At 45.4% G+C, this 20,268-nt stretch overlaps 1 protein-coding gene across 7 annotated transcripts in view; it reads right to left on the bottom strand.

The window, feature by feature from the left end:
* Positions 1-3,533: 3,533 nt before the first annotated feature.
* PAPPA2 (pappalysin 2) overlaps positions 3,534-20,268 on the bottom strand; it is a 472,610-nt gene continuing 455,875 nt past the window's right edge. For all 7 annotated transcript variants that reach the window (XM_079905559.1, XM_079905558.1, XM_079905561.1 and 4 more), the window contains 2 exons: positions 8,911-9,009; positions 3,534-6,757 (listed from right to left, as the gene is read on the bottom strand). In XM_079905559.1, the coding sequence (XP_079761685.1) occupies positions 6,683-6,757; positions 8,911-9,009 (174 nt within the window). In that variant the 3' untranslated portion in view covers positions 3,534-6,682. The remainder of the gene's footprint in view (positions 6,758-8,910; positions 9,010-20,268) is intronic.

Genomic DNA, 20,268 nt, shown 5'->3' on the forward strand with positions numbered 1-20,268 from the left:
CTGGGAGACAGTGATTTCCTTAATACTAGACTGATTCACAGTTAGGCAGGACAACCCGTGGTAGGAAATGTTATGTGAATAATTCAGTCTCTTGGAGACCCTTTCAAGCCTGAGAACCTATAAATCTAAGTACTGTGCTTTGTGTGTGTGGTTCCCCCAGAGAGGGAGCATTCTGTCAGAGCACAGAGGGTTAATGCATAGACCCTAGAACCAGACTCCGAGGGTCTAAATCAGGGCTCTGCCACTTATTAGCTGTGCCACCTTGGGCATTTCTGTACCTCTCTGAATACTTCTCATGTCTCATCTTTTTTTTTTTTTTTATCTTTTTTTGCGGTACGCGGGCCTCTCACTGTTGTGGCCTCTCCCGTTGCGGAGCACAGGCTCTGGACGTGCAGGCTCAGTGGCCATGGCTCACGGGCCCAGCCGCTCCACGGCATGTGGGATCCTCCCGGACTGGGGCACGAACCCGTGTCCCCTGCATCGGCAGGCGGACTCTCAACCACTGCGCCACCAGGGAAGCCCTCATGTCTCATATTTAAGTGTTTTACTGCTCCTCAGTCATGGTCTGACTTCTCAAAGTTAAGGTCCCTTTAGCAGGTTACCTGGCAAAGTAGAGAAGTCAAGAGCAGTGTTGAGTTCATGAGCACTATTTCCTAGGACATTTGCAGAAACTGTAGGAACTCTCTTACGGATCATTCTAAAGGTTATTGATTTGCTACCAACAAAATCATTCTTTGGAAATTGTGTCCTAACACAACTTGGCTTTACTATTCAGAAAGCACTCCGAACTGCACATGTCGAGTTGTGATATGGGAACTTTCTTGAGCTCTGATAGCCTTTTGTGAGATTTAAATATGTGACTTCTCAGAGTACAAATATTTTTTACAAAGCAGCTGCCTTCAGATAGCAGTTATCTCCTGGAGAGGAAAGGCAAATTGATACAACATGATTGGCAGTCATTAAAAAGTCAATACTCTCCTTTTATTTATTTATTCTCTGCATTTGAATAAGTGACTTTTGTGTGGAGACAAGGCAAAGGAAGCTTGTCTATATTAAATTATCCTAAGAAGAAAATTTGATTCGAAGAACACTAGCAAATTGTAGTTGGTCTGTACTATCTTTCAGGGCTTAGGAATATTTTTATTATACTGATTTGGAATGTTAACCAGATTTGACTTGTAGATCCTTTTAAGAATGGACTCTGGGGCGCAGCTGGGCCCGTGAGCTGTGGCCGCTGGGCCTGCGCATCCCGAGCCTGTGCTCCGCAACGGGAGGGGCCACAGCAGTGAGTGGCCCAAGTACCACACACAAAAAAAAAACAAAGAATGGACTCTGGGGCTTCCCTGGTGGCGCAGTGGTTGAGAGTCCGCCTGCCGATGCAGGAGACACGGGTTCGTGCCCCAGTCTGGGAGGATCCCACATGCCGCAGAGTGGCTGGGCCCGTGAGCCATGGCCGGAGCCTGTGCTCCACAACAGGAGAGGCCACAACAGTGAGAGGCCCGCGTATCGCAAAAAAAAAAAAAAAAAAAAAGAATGAACTCTGCCATTGTCACACCAGTTCTTACTAACACTGGCAATGTAACCCGAGGATCTAGTGGCAGGATCAAGGGGAAAACAAACAAAAAAAGGCATCATCAGCAAATCACGCACACTTGGAAACAATCATCATGTTCGAATGAGTCTTAACTTTGTTCCAAATACCCAGGGCATGTGTAGGTTTTATGGGTGTGGACATATATCACAAGATACAAGATTCTCATCACCATCCCTTTTTCTGAGCCAACCGTTGGGCAAACGGAAATGTTATCGGTCCAGAACCAGTGGTCTTCTTGGGGTGACATAAAAAGAGATGACCCAAAGCCAGATCAAGAGATGCCCTGGAGTTATTTATAAGTGAAAAGCCATATTACCCTCCTGCCATCCTGAGCCCCTCAACATCTGATTGGCTGGAATCTTAGAGTAGTGAGTCTCCCAGCTGACGGGTGACTCATCATGTCATTTAAGTTTGTCAGTCAATGGAAACCAGAGGTCCAAAGTCTCTCTCCAGGACTCTCCCTGGGGAAACTATTAGGGAGAAGGCAGCCTTGCCAGAAGTCTCAGTCCAGCTGGCCTAATGGGCATGTGCAGGGCATCTGCTTATACTCAGGGCCTGGCATGAGCAGAGGGCCCTGGAACGATTCTCTAGGTTTGCTGTCAGTTTTCTTACCATCAGCTACTGAGAAAGCCACCGGTAAACCAATGAGCACCTTGAAATATAAACAAGTAAAAAGACATTTAACTTTCCCATTTCAGCTGGGAAAATCTGAGTTCATTGTGGGTCTAGTGGGCTGGACTTCATGTAGTGGAAAGTACATCACATTTGGAGACAGAAAAGTTGGATTCCCATCCCAACCTGCACTTAGTAATATGAACTTAAATTTTTCTTTCTTTTTTTTTTTTTGCGGTACGCGGGCCTCTCACTGTTGTGGCCTCTCCCGTTGCGGAGCACAGGCTCCGGACGCGCAGGCTCAGCGGCCATGGCTCACGGGCCCAGCCGCTCCGCAGCATGTGAGATCCTCCCGAACCGGGGCACGAACCCATGTCCCCTGCATCGGCAGGCGGACTCTCAACCACTGCGCCACCAGGGAAGCCCTCTATCTGGCTTTTAAACTGATTTTATCAAGAAGCAAAGACATGCTCTTTCTTCAGAAGCTTACTCCTCCTGGCTTCCCTTTTCTGTCAGTGATGATAACCTTTATGGGTATAAAGATAACGCAGAGTCATTGTCTTTGACATCTCTCTCCACTTCTCCTTTGCCTTTTCCCATCCTATGAACCATCATTTTTCTTTTCCTTCTTTTATCTATCTTGGTGTCTCACAGAACCAGGCTTGACTCTAGTGCCAGGCATATGACCTTAAGGAACTTTCTTTACACACTGACACTTGGTGTCCACATCTGTGAAATGAAATAGTGGAAGTTGCAGATCTGTCTGTGAGGATTAAATCAGATTGCCTTTGCCAAATGCAGGGCACATGTGAGCTGAGTTCTCCCTTCTAGCTAAGTTGGATGCCCCAGGGACGTCTGCTATCACCCAGCCTTTTCCCCTTCCTGCTTCCATAGGGTCAACCCTGTTCTTCACTTTGCCTGGACTCTTCTCTCCCCCTTTCCCATTTCTGCCTATCAAGCTCGTATGCATCCTTCATGGACCATCTTTCAAATACTCCCTGCCTTTGGCCTCCAGAGGTGACGCTACTGCCTCTGGACTGTAAATGATTCTTGCATTTTATTCCTACAACTCATGAGGCACTTGACATGACTACTGTGTACTCTGCTTTTGTATATGTCATCTCTTCTTGTGAACTTTCATGTTTATCTGCCTTATGCATACCATTTACTTAATAAATAGTTTTCAAGTGACTGAAAAGAATCATCAGTTAATCCATGATGGATGTCCAGACCTGAAACGAGCAAATGAAGTGCTCTGGCAATTTGGAAGTGATGGAATGATTTAAACGAAGAATAAGACACCAAAGACACGTCCCATTTTGTGTGCTGATGTTTTAATGAATATTTTATAATCTTACAAAATAACTGGCTGTAGCTGTTTTACGTTACAATACAGTAGATAGCTCCTTTCACTGTGTTCCCAATCAAGCCAGCCCCTTGGGATGCTAACTGACACACTCAATAGTGATCTCACAGAGGAGAGGACATGCCAAATCCAATGCCTTGTAATGGGGGGGAAGGAAAAGAGGGAATCAAGAATAGCTCTTTACTTTCATGTACACGTTTGTCAGCTGACCATTCTCCCCACTCTGCCCTCTCATCTCTCTAGTTGGAAACTGTCACACTAATCATCAGAGTCATCCAGCCCTAGGCAACCTGGACCCCAGCGCTCCTAGTTACTGGGAAAAAGAAGAAGCAGAGAAGTGATTTTGGAACAAGGAAACAAATGGAAGAGCCTCTGGGAGAGGCCCTCTGTGGCCCCATGTATGGGGAAGAGCAGCAGAATGCAGACCACCACATGCAGTGAGTGTGAGTTAATATCCACTGGGGATTTGTGATCGTGGTGTCTTAGAGCTTCAACTTTATTAGTGACCTGAGGAGCTCGAAGCACTAGGCTCCAGGGACAAAGGCTGGAAGAACCTGCCATCTATGAATGGCCAGGACTGACTTGGGCTGGGCAGCCTGTAGCCTGAAAGGCTTTCCACACACCCCCCAGAACCCTCCTCTCACCTTCCCAGGGCAGCGATGGAGTGCAGATGTTGCCAACAGAGAATGAAATATTTTAAAATGAAGTACGAAAGAGAAATGTTCTCACTGTAACTCCTGTGGGAAGACTGAGCCCAGATCCATGCTGGCATGAACCACAGGCTCCGTATTCCTGGGGCTTGGGGTGGGAGGAGGTGGGGGGGGGGGTGGATGTAGCCTTCCTGAGCTGGGTGAAGCCCAGGATAACTCCCAAGCTCAGACATGGCAGGATTCCCCTGCACAGAGTCTGATATGCTTCAGGAAATTTGGATAACCATCTTACAACTGTTTTAAAATGAAGAATCGAAACTCTTCTTCTGTCCTTTCCATACTGAAGCCTATCAGAATCCCAGAAATAAATATTCTCTTCTTGGGGGAACTAAATGTGAACCCAGATAGGGAACAGTAGGTATCTAGGCTATTGTTTCCATTACGGCTGGAAATACAGAGAACAAGAGTATTTTGGATGGGCAGACTCTGGTCTTTCCCTTCCCCGGTGACCTTGCCACCCTCATTTCAGATCCCCACAGATAAATATGTTGTTCTTTCCTACGTGAAGTCTGGCTCAAGATAGTGGGGGAAGCATTTCTTCTTTCTATTGATATTTGCACAGCCACTGCTTTCAGGGTTGATGGGAAGAATAGAAAACTGTGGTCAGAGCCAGAGCAGGCGATCCAGGGAGGCCAAGGCTGCCCTTGAACTTTTGCCTGTTCTTCCCTTCCTGAGATGATAAACTGGGGTATTGAACAAGAAACTAGCTCCTTACTTTCTTTCCCCAAGGCCTAATCCATAAATCGTCACTAAAGAACAACTGCAGTAGACCACGTGCAAAATGAGTCAGCCCAGGACGTAAACAGAGGCAGGTTAACGCGGTCATTTCACATACAGTCCATCTATTGAACAAGAAAGGGTAACAACGACAAAATGGACCCTATGCAGCTGAAATTCTTCTCTCTCCCCACAGAGTGTCACCCTTGCTCCATGTTACTTTCACAGCTTGCTCCAAGTGCTCTCTCTGGGACACATTTGACACATCACACTTGAATAGAATTTACCTCCGAGTCTGCATTGTCCAAAAGATCCCCTTTGGTCTGCTGTGGAGACTCGGAACGAGGCTGAGTCTCCTTGACTCAATTCATCCTCCAGCCCTGGGCTCTGATTTACCCTGACTTCTCCCCTGTCTATGGCCTCCTCCAAACCTGCCTGTTCTTCAGTTTCCTCCACCTTTCCCCGATGTCATTTCCATGACATTTTTTCCCCAGAAAGTCAACAATAGGTCATGTGGCTGTGAATGATGGCCAGGCTTGGAGACTTAGGAGAAGGGAGACCACAGGCCAAGTATGAGGAATGTGTGAGTTCCTGTAATCCTGGTGATGGGAGCGTGAGCCTACATACAGACTTGTGGACTGAGTGACTGGCTGAGAGCCACACTTGGAACAGGCACCTGTGGAAGTGCAGAAAATCCTGGGCCTCACCAACTGCAACGAAGAGTTCCAAGAACTGAAGAGAATGTATTCTTTTTGGATGGATACTTAAGAACCATAGTCTAGTTTTCCTGGACCCATCACCAATGGATAACCCCACCCACCTTTCCATGCCTTTTAGTATTATCATTCCAAGCCCCCATCTCCTCAAACCGGGCTCAGCTCCCAGTTCATAAAAAGATGATTAGCTGACATGTGATTATCAAAAACTCCATCTAATCTCTCCCTTTCCTTCCCCAGTTCCCTCTCAGCCTGCCAATCCCTAGGAATAGAAAGATGGCAGAAGAACTTGTCTTTTGGTCCTCAAACCCTCAGCATTCATTTTGGACGTGAACTTCACAGCAGCATGTGTGGAACAATGGATAATTTTTAGCTTAGTAGACAGCAAAAAATATAATATATATAATATATTTATATCATTATGTTTAAATACTTATAAAGAATTAATAACTAACCTCATTATTACTAAGGGAGACTACACAAAGAAAGGGAGAGAGCCAGTTTAGATTAGACGAGCCCTGAAAGACGGCCATCCATTCAAAATGGGTATGAGCAGAGTGTCCCTGGCAACTTCTCTTCTAGTATTTTGGTATTGGTTTACAAGTTGGGTGGGGCTGAATAGTTGGCAGGATGCAGAGTAGGGAGCAGGGCAAGAGTTGAGGATGGGATTTGATAGAATATAAATGGGGAAGGAGGGTCCTTGTATATATATCATATTTCTCTTTCCACTTTAAATCAACTGCCTCTTTGAAGAAATGTTTGCCTGTGACTCTTCCTTACTTGGGCTACTTGATGCAATAGTTGGCACCTGTAAACGTCCTCTTGCATTTCTTACAGGATCCTTGGTGTTCTTCTTCCTTCCTTCATTTCATGACCTTTCTTCTTCATTCATCTTTTGTTTCCTTTTGTGGAGGCCTCTGATTCTTACTGCCTCCAGGGCAGTGGAAGGAGGGGCTTGATCCCACAGTTACAGGTTTTCTTCCGCCTTGGGGTCTCGGCAGGTGCATTCATCCAGATCACAGTCAGCAGCGAATGGAATGACCTAGGAGAAATCAAAGAGACGTTGCAATCACTCACACGTGCAACCAGCTTTTGCTTTTTTTCTCACTTGGTCCCAGAGGAAGTGTGGGGTTGCCTGTTAGTATCACAGAATTGAAATTAACACTCGGTTCTTTCAGTTACACACCATGTCTCCTTAGGCAAGGTAAACCTTCCTTGCTTCACTTTCTTTATATATAAAGTGGGAGGACAACAGCAACTACCCAAGAGGGTGTTAGTGTAGTTTAAATAAGATGATGGATATGAAACACACATTTCTAGGCACCTCTAATATCTGTTACTACTACTTCTAATATTACCACTAGTGTTCAAAACTACTGCTGTTAATGTTTTTGTCGTTATTATCAACCTTCACAAAATCTTTGTAAAGTAGGTAAGATGAACGTTAGTATTTTCTTCTTACAGAGAAGGTCAAGAGAGGTAGGGTGACTTAACTCAAGGTCATGACACTACGATCTGGAAAACCAAGGCTCTATTACCTAGCTCTATGTCTTCTACTTTTTTGATGTTCTTGGGGCCATAGAATCATCTCTTCTATCTTCATAGGCTTGAGGTTTTGCCCTTCTTGAACCCAGGATATACTTTGGCTTGGTGAAACAATGCATCTCTCTACCCGTTGTTTGTGGCTAGATTGCCTTCCTGCTATGTAATTATCCCTCCTCCAGGTTAGAGATGGTCCAGCAAAAGTTGCTCTCTTCCTGCTTGCACTGCTACCAACAGATAATCATACTTTTTGAGTGTCCATAATTAGCTTCAGAGAGAACTGGGCATTCAGGAGACATGATGTAAAAGTGGCAAAGATTCTGCTCTTTGGGCATGGATAGTCAAATGAAACAACAATAGATCAGCGTATTATTTAATAGTCCAAGTACACTGAAGAGATAGGCTGGGTGACTGGGCAAGTGGGCTGGAGAACGGGTGGTGGGGTTTGAGGAAATTTCCCAGCATATTTTCACATATGAATTAAATGTAATTTAGGAGTCAACAGGGGTGAAATGCTTTTTCAATCCTGATTCATGTGTATACTGGCCACAGGCACCAAAATCCATGAAAGAAAAACCCTAGATCTGCTGAGTGTGAGATGGAGATGGGGAGAGAATTGACTGCTTTCTTCCGAAGTGGTTATGCCTTCCTGAGTAGAAATGGGATCCTTGACCAGTTACTTTCTTCAAGTGAGACCAGGAACTAGTTGGCATGAGGTCTGACCTGCAATCCAAGCTCTTGATCTGTTTCTCACGGTTTGGGATTTGCTGGGTTTTAGAGCAAAAGGGGGCCAAATTGAACAGTGATACAAAAGTCCCTGAGCTCTCTGTACTAAATAAGTTAATTCATGTCAGTAGTGAGAACAATGCCTGGCACAGAGTGAGCCATCAGTAAATATTAGCCGTTAGGAGGAGTATTCAGGTCTGTGTAGAGGTAATCATGCAGACGTGACTTTATTGTGGAGACACATACAAGGAAGGAAACATTCTTGTGTATTTCTGATTCATCAAATCGGCCAACTAGCGTCAGTTATCTTTGGAGCTCTTGGGTTTTCATCCATATTATTCCAAATTTTCAGCCTATTCCATTTTATAGGCTTAGCTTAAGCATATCTATTTTAATAGCGTCCAGAGCAACAGGATAAAAGGCATCAAGGAAAGGGCTACTGCTCAGGGTACAGCGGGGGAGTGCTCCAGGTAGCTCGTGGTGGCCGCTCAACATACACCTGCAATGTGCTTGGAATACACTTCATAGGATTATTCATTTAGCTGTGAAGTTTAATAATAAGTGGATACCACTTCGTGGATAATCCTGCCTCTCCAAGGAGTAGAGGCCATTTTTCCCTACCTACAGAAACTTCTCCTGGGCAATGATAAGCAGGTGGGAGTCTTTGAGCAGCAGAAGCATGGCTTTTCTCTAGCAGTTACAGGACTGACAATGAGAGACTAGTGTTTTCTAACAACCTATCCTAAAATTACTATCCTTAATCCTGTCACTGTAGAAGCTCCCATGTTTGTTCGTTATCATTCCCTCTTCTTGACTGTTGAAGAAAAACAAATTATGATGCACCACGAAGGCGAGCTAGCCAAAACTCCTGCCTCTATTCCTGGAAATGCCACCCTCTCCCTCCCACTCCCAGGTGCCCTCACTTACCTTCTTGGAGGAGAGCGTGGAAGAGCAGCAGTCTCCCCCATCATAGTGGCAGTAGGCCCGGTTATTGATGGTATCACACCAACCATCTGCTTGGAAAGGCTGGTAAGGAGGTAGCAAGTAACGGTCTAAGTACAACTCCACTCAGCTTCACCCTATTCTCCCACTCATCCCACTCCCAACATAATCCATGGAACTCGAGACATTATTACGGGAGAGCACCAAAGGGGGCAGGGTAAAAATTGACCTAACACTCTCAAGAAGTTGAAAAGTCTCAAGATAAGACCATTGGATCGAAGGAATTGTCAAATTTCACCACCAGTATCTGCTTCTGGCCTACTCTAGGGACCAGGATGGTTCATTTAATTCCTTGATCGACTTTTTCACCTTCTCATAATAGTAGGTCTTTACATCATTAGGTAGGTTACAAAATATTTTCACACGTTAACTCTGTTGATCATCAGGAAAACCTGTGCATCAGGCAGGTTTGGCTTTTAAAGTCCCATTTTATCAGTGAGGAAATGGGGATAAATAGAGATGACAAAAATTACTCCGGGTCACACAGCTAGGTCAAGCAGAGTTTAGGCTTAGAAGTCATGTATCTTGATTTTTTGCTGCTTCTCACAGATTAAGGACCATAACCCCCATCTCTTCTGGTCCTTGTACTTAGAGACCCTAATAGGCCTGGGTTGCTATAGACTCAAGTGATGTTTGTCCAGAATGCAGCGGTCCTAGGGTTTGGGACACCAGTGCCGGAACACAAATCATCCCACATGTACAGCTACTTCATGCACAGCAGGTAGACACAGGGTTAGAGCAGAGGAAGCCAAACGGTTTCCATCTACTCCTGTTACTGCTGCAAGTTAACAGGAACCAAAATGGGAAAGGGGCCCAGGCCAAACCAGAGTTAGTGGAGTGTTTCACCCCAAAAGGGAATGTATGATAAGAACAGCAACGAGCGGTTAAAAAAAATAGCTCAGCAGCCCAGCGCACTGTTTCTCTAGAACCACTCTCAGAGGGAAACAGTGTCCCACGGCATCCTGGAGGGTGCACCAGCCCAGGCAGCCCACCTACTCAGCCACATTAGCTGCTCCCCACCCTGAGTGGATACCCAATTGCGAAGCCTCAGGAAGCATCTCGGAGTCAAGCTCTTCGGGCCACAGGACAGTCAGTAGACTCTTGAGGCCTGAGGCCACCTTCCAGTTCACACATTCAAATCACCTTCTCTTCCCCCACCCTCCTTAAATGTCAAATAGAAGGACTGTTCCCTATTTCACTCTGCTTTGATGAAATAGATACTAAAGTAAAAAATGGCCATTAAGGGACTTCCCTGGTGGCGCAGTGGTTAAGGATCTGCCTGCCAATGCAGGGGACATGGGTTCGAGCCCTGGTCCGGGAAGATCCCACATGCCACGGAGCAACTAAGCCTGTGCGCCACAACTACTGAGCCTGCGCTCTAGAGCCCACGAGCCACAACTACCGAGCCCATGTGCCACAACTACTGAAGCCCGCGCGCCTAGAGCCCGTGCTCCGCAACAAAAGAAACCACCGCAATGAGAAGCCCGTGCACCACAACAAAGAGCAGCCCCCGCTCGCCGCAACTAGAGAAAGCCCACGCACAGCAACGAAGACCCAATGCAGCCAAAAATAAATAAATAAATACAAATATTTTTTTTAATGGCCATTAAATAATTTTCAGCAACTGAGTTACATCAGAATGAGCTCATCCAAGTTATTTCTTCAATGTTTTGATTTATTCTATGGGGTCCTGAGGTCAGTTGAACATCATTCCAGATGTATACCAGTTTGCGAACCTCTGAGAAGCTGCTACTTGTGGGGTGGAACTCAACAGCTGTCACACAGCTGCACAGCAATGTCAGTTGAGAGCAGGAAGTGAAAATGAATTCTGTTCTCAACACACGCCTCACTGGGATAAAAGACATAGATTTTGAGATGAGCATTTGTCTTTAACCCTGGAGCCAGTTACTCTGGCTCTGGAGAACTGGGAATAACTACATAATCATAACTTGAATCTACAATTGCAGCCAAATAGGAGTCAAAATACAACTAGCTGCATCCTTAACACCTATAGATGCCCTTGGGTTCTCCTGGAAGGACCAGATACATCCATTGAGATTCCCCCAGAATTTTCTTTTTCCAGTGTTTGGAGTATATCTTCCTCATCTAACACTGCATCTGTTACTTTTCCCCCAACCCTGACTGACTCATTGGCAAAACTTAATCTGTTTCTTCTTTCTTTTTCATGTAATCGTCTATAAAAATCCAAAGAGCACCCAAAATACTTCTCCTACATATAAAAGTATGGTCTTCAATATGGAGGATTAAAGGGAAATCTAAAGATCTTCCTTTTCATAACAACAACTTAGACATTTGAATGGATTAATAAAAGATCCTGGGAATCTTTCTTTCCAACCTCTTCCCCAAGGATGGCTTCTCATCTCAAGAGTATTAGGGAAGGTATGTTGAAAAGATTAGAAATTGTCTAGGTGACCTTCTCTAGAGCTCACTAGACTTTGATGGCTATAGCCTGGACATGATTTCTAGAATGTTCTTGAAGGGTCATCTGGGAAGAGAAGGGAATTTATAAAAAGGAGCATAAATACAGAGAAAAGGTTGGAAAGACAGAAGTATTTAATTTACTATATACCTATTAGAATTAATTGCTCCTCCCCTAACCTGCCAAAAATAACTACTCCACCCTAAACAAACAGAGTCTCCTATGGCAACGTGTGCCTGAAAGCTTGACAGCTTGAGTCCAAAGTTACAATGGAAAAAATAGGAAGGGAAAAATGACTAATCGATCCAAAGTTTTTAAAGTATCTGAAGACTGGACTAGATTGGGGGACGCAAATCTCAATAATTGAAAGGTGTCTGACTTGGGACATCACTCCTCCCCACAGGAAGCTTCCCCAAGGAATGGTACAAGGCTTGGCTTCTCTGCACAACGTGTCCATAGGTGAATTTTTCACTACCCATACATGCACCTCATTTTCCTGTAACATCAGAAAACGAAGTGTTCCAAATAAGAGAATTTTTCAAGTACCTAAAGCTTATTTCTTTAAGATCCACTTTTTAATTTTCATTTTAATTGTTTTCACAAAAGAAAAAAACCTGTATAAAATTCCTGTTTCCTGTGCTATGCGGCTGCTTCCCACTAGCTACCTATTTTACGTTTGGTAGTGTATATATGTCCATGCCACTCTCTCACTTTAGCACAGGGAGATCAGCTAGGTGGTTTGTGACCACCTAGAAGGGTGGGATAGGGAGGGTGGGAGGGAGGGAGACACAAGAGGGAAGAGATATGGGAACATATGTATATGTATAACTGATTCACTTTGTTATAAAGCAGAAACTAACACACCATTGTAAAGCAATTACACTCCAATAAAGATGTTAAAAAAAATCCTGTCTCCCTGCCTTTTAATAACTTATAGAATACAAAGTCATTAACATGAATATTTTTCCTTTTTACTTATAAGGAGGCTCTTTGCATTGGGCTATTTACCCCTTTACTAAATGAGCCTCCTTCAACACACACACACACACACACACCCTCATGGGTCAAGCTTTGTAGAATTATACCTAAAATGAATACTTAAATCTGAGAGAGAGGCTGGGTTGCTCTTCTTATGATGTATGAGCTTGATGATACCTATTTCAGTTGTTATAGGAACGCTTTTCTTGCCAACTGGCTATGTTCCAGCAGTTGAGGTGGCCATATGAATGGAAGTGCGTAAGTGATGAAATACAAAGAGGAAAGGCTGTCAGTCTATCCTATCCATATGACTTGACTTCTCAGAAGTAAGATAATTTCTCCTTTATGTTATATTATCTGGTGATATTTTCTGTTTAAATTGTTCTGGGGAGTTGGGTATAGGAATGGTAGCTCTGTCTGTTGCCTATGGATGTAGTCATTTATTCAATCACTCAGCATTTATTCCTCACCTATTTGTACCAGGCATTGTTATGAGGGTACAGAGAGAAATAAAACATGGCTCCAGTCCTCAAGAGAACCCCCCACTTGCAGTTATAGCTTATGATGACGAGTGCTAGCATAGAGATGCAGATAGAAGTACCTAGTCCAGATTTGGGGTGGGTGGGGATGCGGAAAGGACGACATGAGCTTTCAGGGGCTGGCTTTGCTACATCTAGCCCACGTGAAAAAGAGTTTAGCACTGGATGATTCAGAGGGGTAGAGGGGCCTGAGAAAACTGTGCAAGTGAAAGAAGAGGGTAAAAATAGATAGGCCAGACTGCTCATCACAGAGCCCACTGTCAGGAAGAGTTCCATAAGCTTTGACTGATTGGCTGATAGTACTTCTATTATGTGAATTAGATTAAGAACATTTTTCTTCTACAGCCTGCAACAGAACCCATGAGCACACTGATGTTCTAGAAAGGTTAGTTTGGGCTTCAGACCCTCTGCTCTACTAACATAAAGATTGAGATATCAGCCCAAAGTGATTATACCCCTATAGGTAAAGCATGGGACAGAAGCCCGATAAGTACTCTTGAGGAGCGTGTTGAAACAGGAGAAGACGCTAATCACATTTCTGTATAATGCCTAACGCTATTTTCTTTCTCCTACATCATGTCCCATCAAAACCTTCTCGTTACGTGAATGACAAATCAGAGCCACACCCAGTCCTTCATATTGATTAGGCTACATCAGGCCAAAAGAAGCCATCTCCCCAGGCAGCTGTGGCGCCACACCCAGTGAAGTCCACGCAGCAGATGGAAGTTCTCTGGCTCTCCAATGAATGGTGACCTCCAGCCTGGTTCCTTCAGCCCTTGGATCTGCCCACGTGTCCACTGCTTCACCTGCGAATCTCAGGGGCAAAATTCAGAAGTCTTTGAGGCCCCTCAGGGACTCTTGATGACCAGAACATTAGTTGCTTTCTTTTTTTTTTTTTAAGGACCATAGATGCATAAAATTCAAAGGCTGGATGGATTCTTGAATACTATCTAGTACAAAACTCTCATTTTACAAATGCTGAAGTGGCCCCTTAAAACAGTGAAATGTCTTGTTTGCAAGGCTAGTTGTAACAATCCTGGGAACGTAGCCCAAATTTCTTGATTCTTGCTGTTCTTTCTGCTAAACCATGCTACCACTCTCTGATTATTCCATTAACCTTCTAATTTCTTGGGAATGCAGGGTAACAGATTCCTTTGGCACCTCTATAAAAAGGGCTTAGGTGCAAGAACATTAATAATGAAGTGAACCCAGCAATCCAATGTAGAAACAGAGAAAGGATCATATATATAATCTCAATTCCCCTAGACCCCCCACAACTTCACTTCTCTTTTTCTCAGTTGCAGGTTAAAAGTTTACCCAAATAAGCTACCTGGTACTATAGCTCCTTCTGGCCTTGGGGCTCGGTTGGCCCATATTTTCCTAGAAGCTGATTTTGCCAGGAGGAAGCAGCACTGTGCTCCCATCCCATCAGCAGATGCCTGCAACCCAGAAACATTTATTTCTGGGCCCTAGAATGCTAAAGCCAGGCATTTTCTGCTCATTGCAGTCATCTGAGGAAAAGAGGAAATGGAGTTGTTCCACTCCTCCCGTGTTCACCCCCTGGGGTGGGAGGGTGCCAGTGATCTCACATATGTGGGTTTGCAACAATCTTCTTGGAAAATGTAAAATTAAAATCGACAGATACCCTGAGATGGGTTGTGCAGGAAGAATTTCTTAGATACAAGCTCCTCTGGAAAATCTCATCTGGCTTCCTAGACCCAGAGAGTTCTCCTTGCCTGTGTACTATGGTATGTTTTATCCATATGTGCATTATAGGACTTAACATTCAGAACGTATTATCAAGGGCTCAGAGTCTAATCCCCTTCAGTCCCAGCTACTAGTTCAGTTTCTGATGTACAGTAGGTTCTCAAGAAATAAATAACTATGATGGTGACTAAATACATTTTTTTTTAGCATACTTTATAACCAGATCCCTCCTTTTCATTAGTCCTCTCCTACTGGGTGCAGAGTATTGGTATACATTTATTTCTGAGTGGGAAGAAATAATAGAATACACCATCTAAAGTTCTCCTATTAACAAGCTAAAAATGTTGAATAAAGTTATCAATATCATCTCAGTTCTACAGGTGGTATAGTAAGAAAAGAATGGAAATTGCCAGGGGCCAACAGCAAAAAGAAGCTGAAAACCAGAGCAGAAAGAAGACAGTGAAACTGTGGCTGTCCTAGGAATGTTTGCAAACACTATCTGTAATCAAGTTGCTGGGTTTTAACAGCTGATCGGGAATCGGGGCCCAGGTCTTGGGGCTTTGCAAGATGGAGGTCTTTTAAGTGACTCTGTTAGAATTTTACTAAGATAAAATGTGAGGACTGATATGGAATGACATATGGAATGGTGATGTTGCACAGGTAGCTTGGCTCACTTGGAACTAAGAGATTTTCTCCTGCCTACCAGCCCTGAAGTCTCCATGGTTCAATCCAGGCCTTGGCAAAGTCACTAGTCACTAAGATATTAAAGACATGCTGGGTTACCAGCTAACAGCTGAAACTGCGAAGAGTACCCCCTTGAAGGCCAAGAGTCTACTCTTCAAACAATAGATAAGCAAGACATAACTGAAAGGAAAGCAATGAAGATACACATTCTGTTGGATAGGCAGAGGGAAACGGCCCCGTTTGGTGGCCCCTAGAGAGGGGTCAGTACTCAGGTCTACTCTTGTGGTCTGTTGTGCTTTACTGGTCCATGTGAGATCATGTAGCTTCTGAACAATTTTCACAGAAGAAAAAAACATTTACAAAATTCCTGTTCCCCTGCCTTTTAATAACTTACAGAATACAAAGTCATTAACATGAATCTTTTTCCTTTTTCCTTATAAGGAGGCTCTTTGCATTGGGCTATTTACCCCTTTACTAAATGAGCCTCCTTCAACACACACAGACACACACACACACACAGACAGACACACACACACACACACACACACACACACACACACACACACACACACACACACACACACACACACACACACACACGTCAAGCTTTGTAGAATTATACCTAAAGTGAATACCTAACTCTGAGAGAGAGGCTGGGCTGCTCTTCTTTTGATGGGTTGCTCTTCTTACCCTCAAAAAAGGAAGAGCAAAGGGGGACCTTTACAGGGCTGGAAAGAGAAGCCTGATTATCACCAGCTTATCTCTCTCTGACACCAAAACCAAAGTGTAGTCTTAGAATAGTAATAGCCAAGTAGTGCAAAAACGAATCTCTTCTGAGAGAAACAGAATGCATTGAGAACGGAAAAAGAAAAGCAAACAAAATAAGGTCAAATGACTTCTTTCACCCGTAATAATTTTATCTGCAGCAAGGTACCCAAAGCTTAGCAGCTCCTGCCCAGGAAAATGCTCAAGGCTGTACAGTATGGTGATTCAGAGTATGAGGTATGGTGTGAGATAAACCTACGCCCAGGTCCCAGCTCTGCTCCTTACTAACTATTAGAGCCTGAGCGAGTTACTGTGCTTTAAGCTGCGGTATCCTCATTCGTAAAATAGGAATAACACCTATTCAGAGGGTTGCTGTCAAGAAAAAAATGAGTGAATGGAGGTGAAATACTTAGCCCAGTACCTGGCCCACAGTAAGTACTCAATGAATCCTAGTTTTATGAAGGCGGCAGGAATGTACCATTGCTTTGTGCCAGTGTGGGTGGGTGTCTGAATTCCCTCCAGAGAGACTCTGGTCAAAAAGATGTCAAGATTCTGCCACCCGTACTTTAGAGTCAAAGCGTGGACGCTCTCATCCCTGAGAGCCTCCTGTTCCCTTCACTCTCACCATAAATGCACCCCTCTGAGTCATGGAGGAGAGTCGGGTGACAAGGGAAATGGGTCTGGGACTTATAAAAATAGAGTGGGAAAGGCCTGTCTGGCTTCTGGAAACCAGGGCTCTCCTCCAAACCGTAGTGGTGACTCAGGTGTCTTAGCCTCTGAAAAACCCCAAACCGTCACAGACACCTCTTCCCTGATGGGCACCACAGGAAAACAGGAAGGTGAGAAGACTCTCTGTGACTTACTTTTCAGTCAAAAATTACCTCCTAGCAGCTCCTTCCACTTAGCTGCAAAAAAAGACCCGGCGGCACAGGCTCCCCACCTCACTTACAAACACACACGACCAGCTTCCCCACGCGGCCCCTCCTCTTGGCCCCAAACGGCCCTGATGCTTCTTCTCATCCACCCCCGGGGGGGATATTAGGGCCCCGATGGTGAATTTGGGGCAGCAGGGTATGTCTGCACGTATCTGTGCCAGAAAAACACGGTCTCCAAGTCAGAGCTCTGCTTCTCACGGGAGACATGAGAAGAGAACACCTCCCCACGGTTCTTGGCACACTCTCTCAGGGGGCTTAACAAAACGACAAAGCCCTCCTGCAAATCTGTGATCCGTCCCTTGGTTGAGAAACGTTACTGTAGAGAACCACTGCTGCTGATGGAACAGTGTCCTGTGCTGTGGGCCCTTTTCTCCCTCCACCTTTTACCAAAACTGTCTGAGGCTGTGAGAGCACCCCATGCTCCAAGCCACTCTCTGCCACCACCTTAACTCCTTCCTCAAATCCCCATAATCACTCACAAGGTCACTGCCTGCCCCCTCGGCATCAACCCCCAGCTCCATGTCCTAAACAAAATGCCTCCAAACCTTTTCTCTCCTCCTCCATCGGTCTCACTCCTGTCTCTCACGCTTTCCCTTTTCTCTGGAGCAGCGGATCCTGCACAGTCAGCTAGTCCAGATTGGATGCCAGTGATTTCCAGTCCTTTGCTGTTAAATTGGGATTTCATGGCAGCTCCACCCTCCTCCTTCTTGAACCACACAGCAATGCTTCTCAAGACACGGCAGCAGTCCTCCACGTGACCTAATGGCTGTGCTGGGGCTCCCAGTGGGAGCTGATGATGACACACCCTGAGAACCCATTTGTGTCTCCATCGCAAGGCTGGCGGACCCGTTAATTCTCATGATTTTGTCTTGTTTTCACGGTGGGAGGGGCGTTACAGGTGGCCTGCAAACTCTCCTGACGGTCTTGCTACATGGCATTTGGCTTTCTTCTTTAAGAGAGGAAAAAATTAACAATTGTGCGTTGGGGGAATTTCCTGCCTTGGCTCCAGATAATTGGAGCCAGCCTACTGTGGTTCAAGGTCAGAGGTAGAAACGTTGAACACAAGAGGTCTGAACTGTGCAAGGACTACGGGGCAGAGACACTTCCGGTTTGTCTCCTTTTCCACTCCTGTTTCCTTCCATCAGCAGTAAGGCCCCTACGTCAGCACAACACCTAACAGACCACACTAGCTGCTTCGTGAATAGCTGGTGAGTGAGACACGTGCCGAATCGACTTTGTAAGCTAAGAAGGCAGAATAGTTTTTGCTTCCTACTCCTCTGGCCTTTCCTCCAAGATAAGGTACCTTTCCTCTGTCTGGCTCCCCTAATAGCCTCCCCAGATAGCTGTTCTCACTATCAATGACTCTCCCTAAAACATCACCTGAGATAGCTCGGCACGGCCTTCCAGGGAGAGGTTCGCTAACCGCAGACTCTCAAGGAACCAAACTGCAAGCGTCAGAAGAAGGAAGCTGAGAGCAGAATGTCGGCCGCTGCAGGTGCCTTGCTGAGCAGGTGGGACCTCCCCCTGGCCTCCAGGCACCTCTGGAGGTGGCCCCGCACCCGTGCCTCCTCTCTGGGCCTCTGCCAGCACCAGACCCCTCACGATCGGGCCATGGAGCTGTACAGGCTCTGTTCAAGAGCTCACAAAGCTCTGGGAGGCGAGGGAGGCGAAAGCGCAAGGAAACATGCAGAAGTCAGAGGCGGAGGACCTGCAGCTGGGAGACGGGGACGGGAGAGCACGGGAGTCCTGGGAGAAGGCCCAGGGCGGACGGCTGGGGTCCTGCTCTGACTTCGAGCGTTCCCCTCCGCCGTCCCCTCTCCGGGCTCCTTGGCCAGCCTGCAGTTCACGGGAGGTTGAAGCAGGCCTGAGCCGATGGTGGGAACGTTCCACGGCAGCCCCCGACACGCGTGCTGGCCCCCGGGGGCCCCCAGCACATGCACCCTCATGCCAGGCAGGTGGGCATTGCTTGCTCCCCGAGCCCGCCCGTGGAAGAGGACGGGGAATGCAGACTGTGGGAGGAAATGACAATATTCATTGTTCGGATTAAATATTTTTCTTGGCCCTCCTGGTGTTTGCCGAGCGTCTTTTGCTTTTTCCTTCCCATTCTCTCTCATTCCTTCCCTCCTCCCTCTCTGCGCCCTTCCCTCCACGTCTTTCTCCTCTCCCTCTCTCTCTCTCTCTCTTCCTCAGTAATCAAGCACACTGAGAGAAACTTCAAGGAGAAGGCAGCAACTCCTAGGGTGGGAAGACCTGTTTAAGGAAATCAATCAACGTAGTTGACAAAGGCTTCTGCCATTCTGATACCACACCCAGCTCTTCACTGGGGTGTTTCACTTTGGGGTAAATCTAAACCTATTAATACATTGCTTTGAATTTTTGTAAGTCTTCATGGGATATAACTCACAGCACTTGCTTTCTCTCTCATTCTCTCCTTTCATATATATGTAATAGGTGTGTATACATACGTATATACATGTATACGCATAAATATGATGCATAAATGATATATACGTACTGTTCGTATATAAGATAAACGTGTGTATAATAATCACTAACATATAATGTTTATAATACAGATATATAACATTAAAATATGTGTTTATATTTTATACACAGAAACAGACACGTACATCCATATACAATTTCTCTAGAAGCTCCAGGCATAAGCAGTGCCTCTAAAGGTAAAAATAACTTTACAAACTAGAAGCCATCATATAGAAACAGGATACTAGTGTTTTGTTTGTTTTTTTTTTTTGCGGTACGCGGGCCTCTCACTGTTGTGGGCTCTCTCGTTGCGGAACACAGGCTCCGGACGCGCAGGCTCAGCAGCCATGGCTCACAGGCCCAGCCACTCCACGGCATGTGGGATCTTCCCGGACCAGGGCACGAACCCGCGTCCCCTGCATCGGCAGGGGGACTCTCAACCACTGCGCCACCAGGGAAGCCCGAGAAACAGGATACTATTTTTATTTTATATATGGCATTTTCTGTGTATCAGGTACTGTGCTACAAGGTTTGTACTCATGATCTTATTGAACCCTCACAACAACCCATTTTACAGATGAAAAAATCCAAGGATCAGAGCTGTTAAGGAATCTGTCTCTAGAAAAGATGTGGACCTACCGTCTGACACCCAGGCCTGTGCTATAACCATCCTGACATACTCACACTGCCTCTAGCACTATTCACCATATAATAATGATATGCCTCACTTCACTTCTCAGAACTGCTCACC

Source organism: Stenella coeruleoalba, assembly GCF_951394435.1.
Source record: "Stenella coeruleoalba genome assembly, chromosome: 1".
NCBI lineage: Eukaryota > Metazoa > Chordata > Mammalia > Artiodactyla > Delphinidae > Stenella > Stenella coeruleoalba.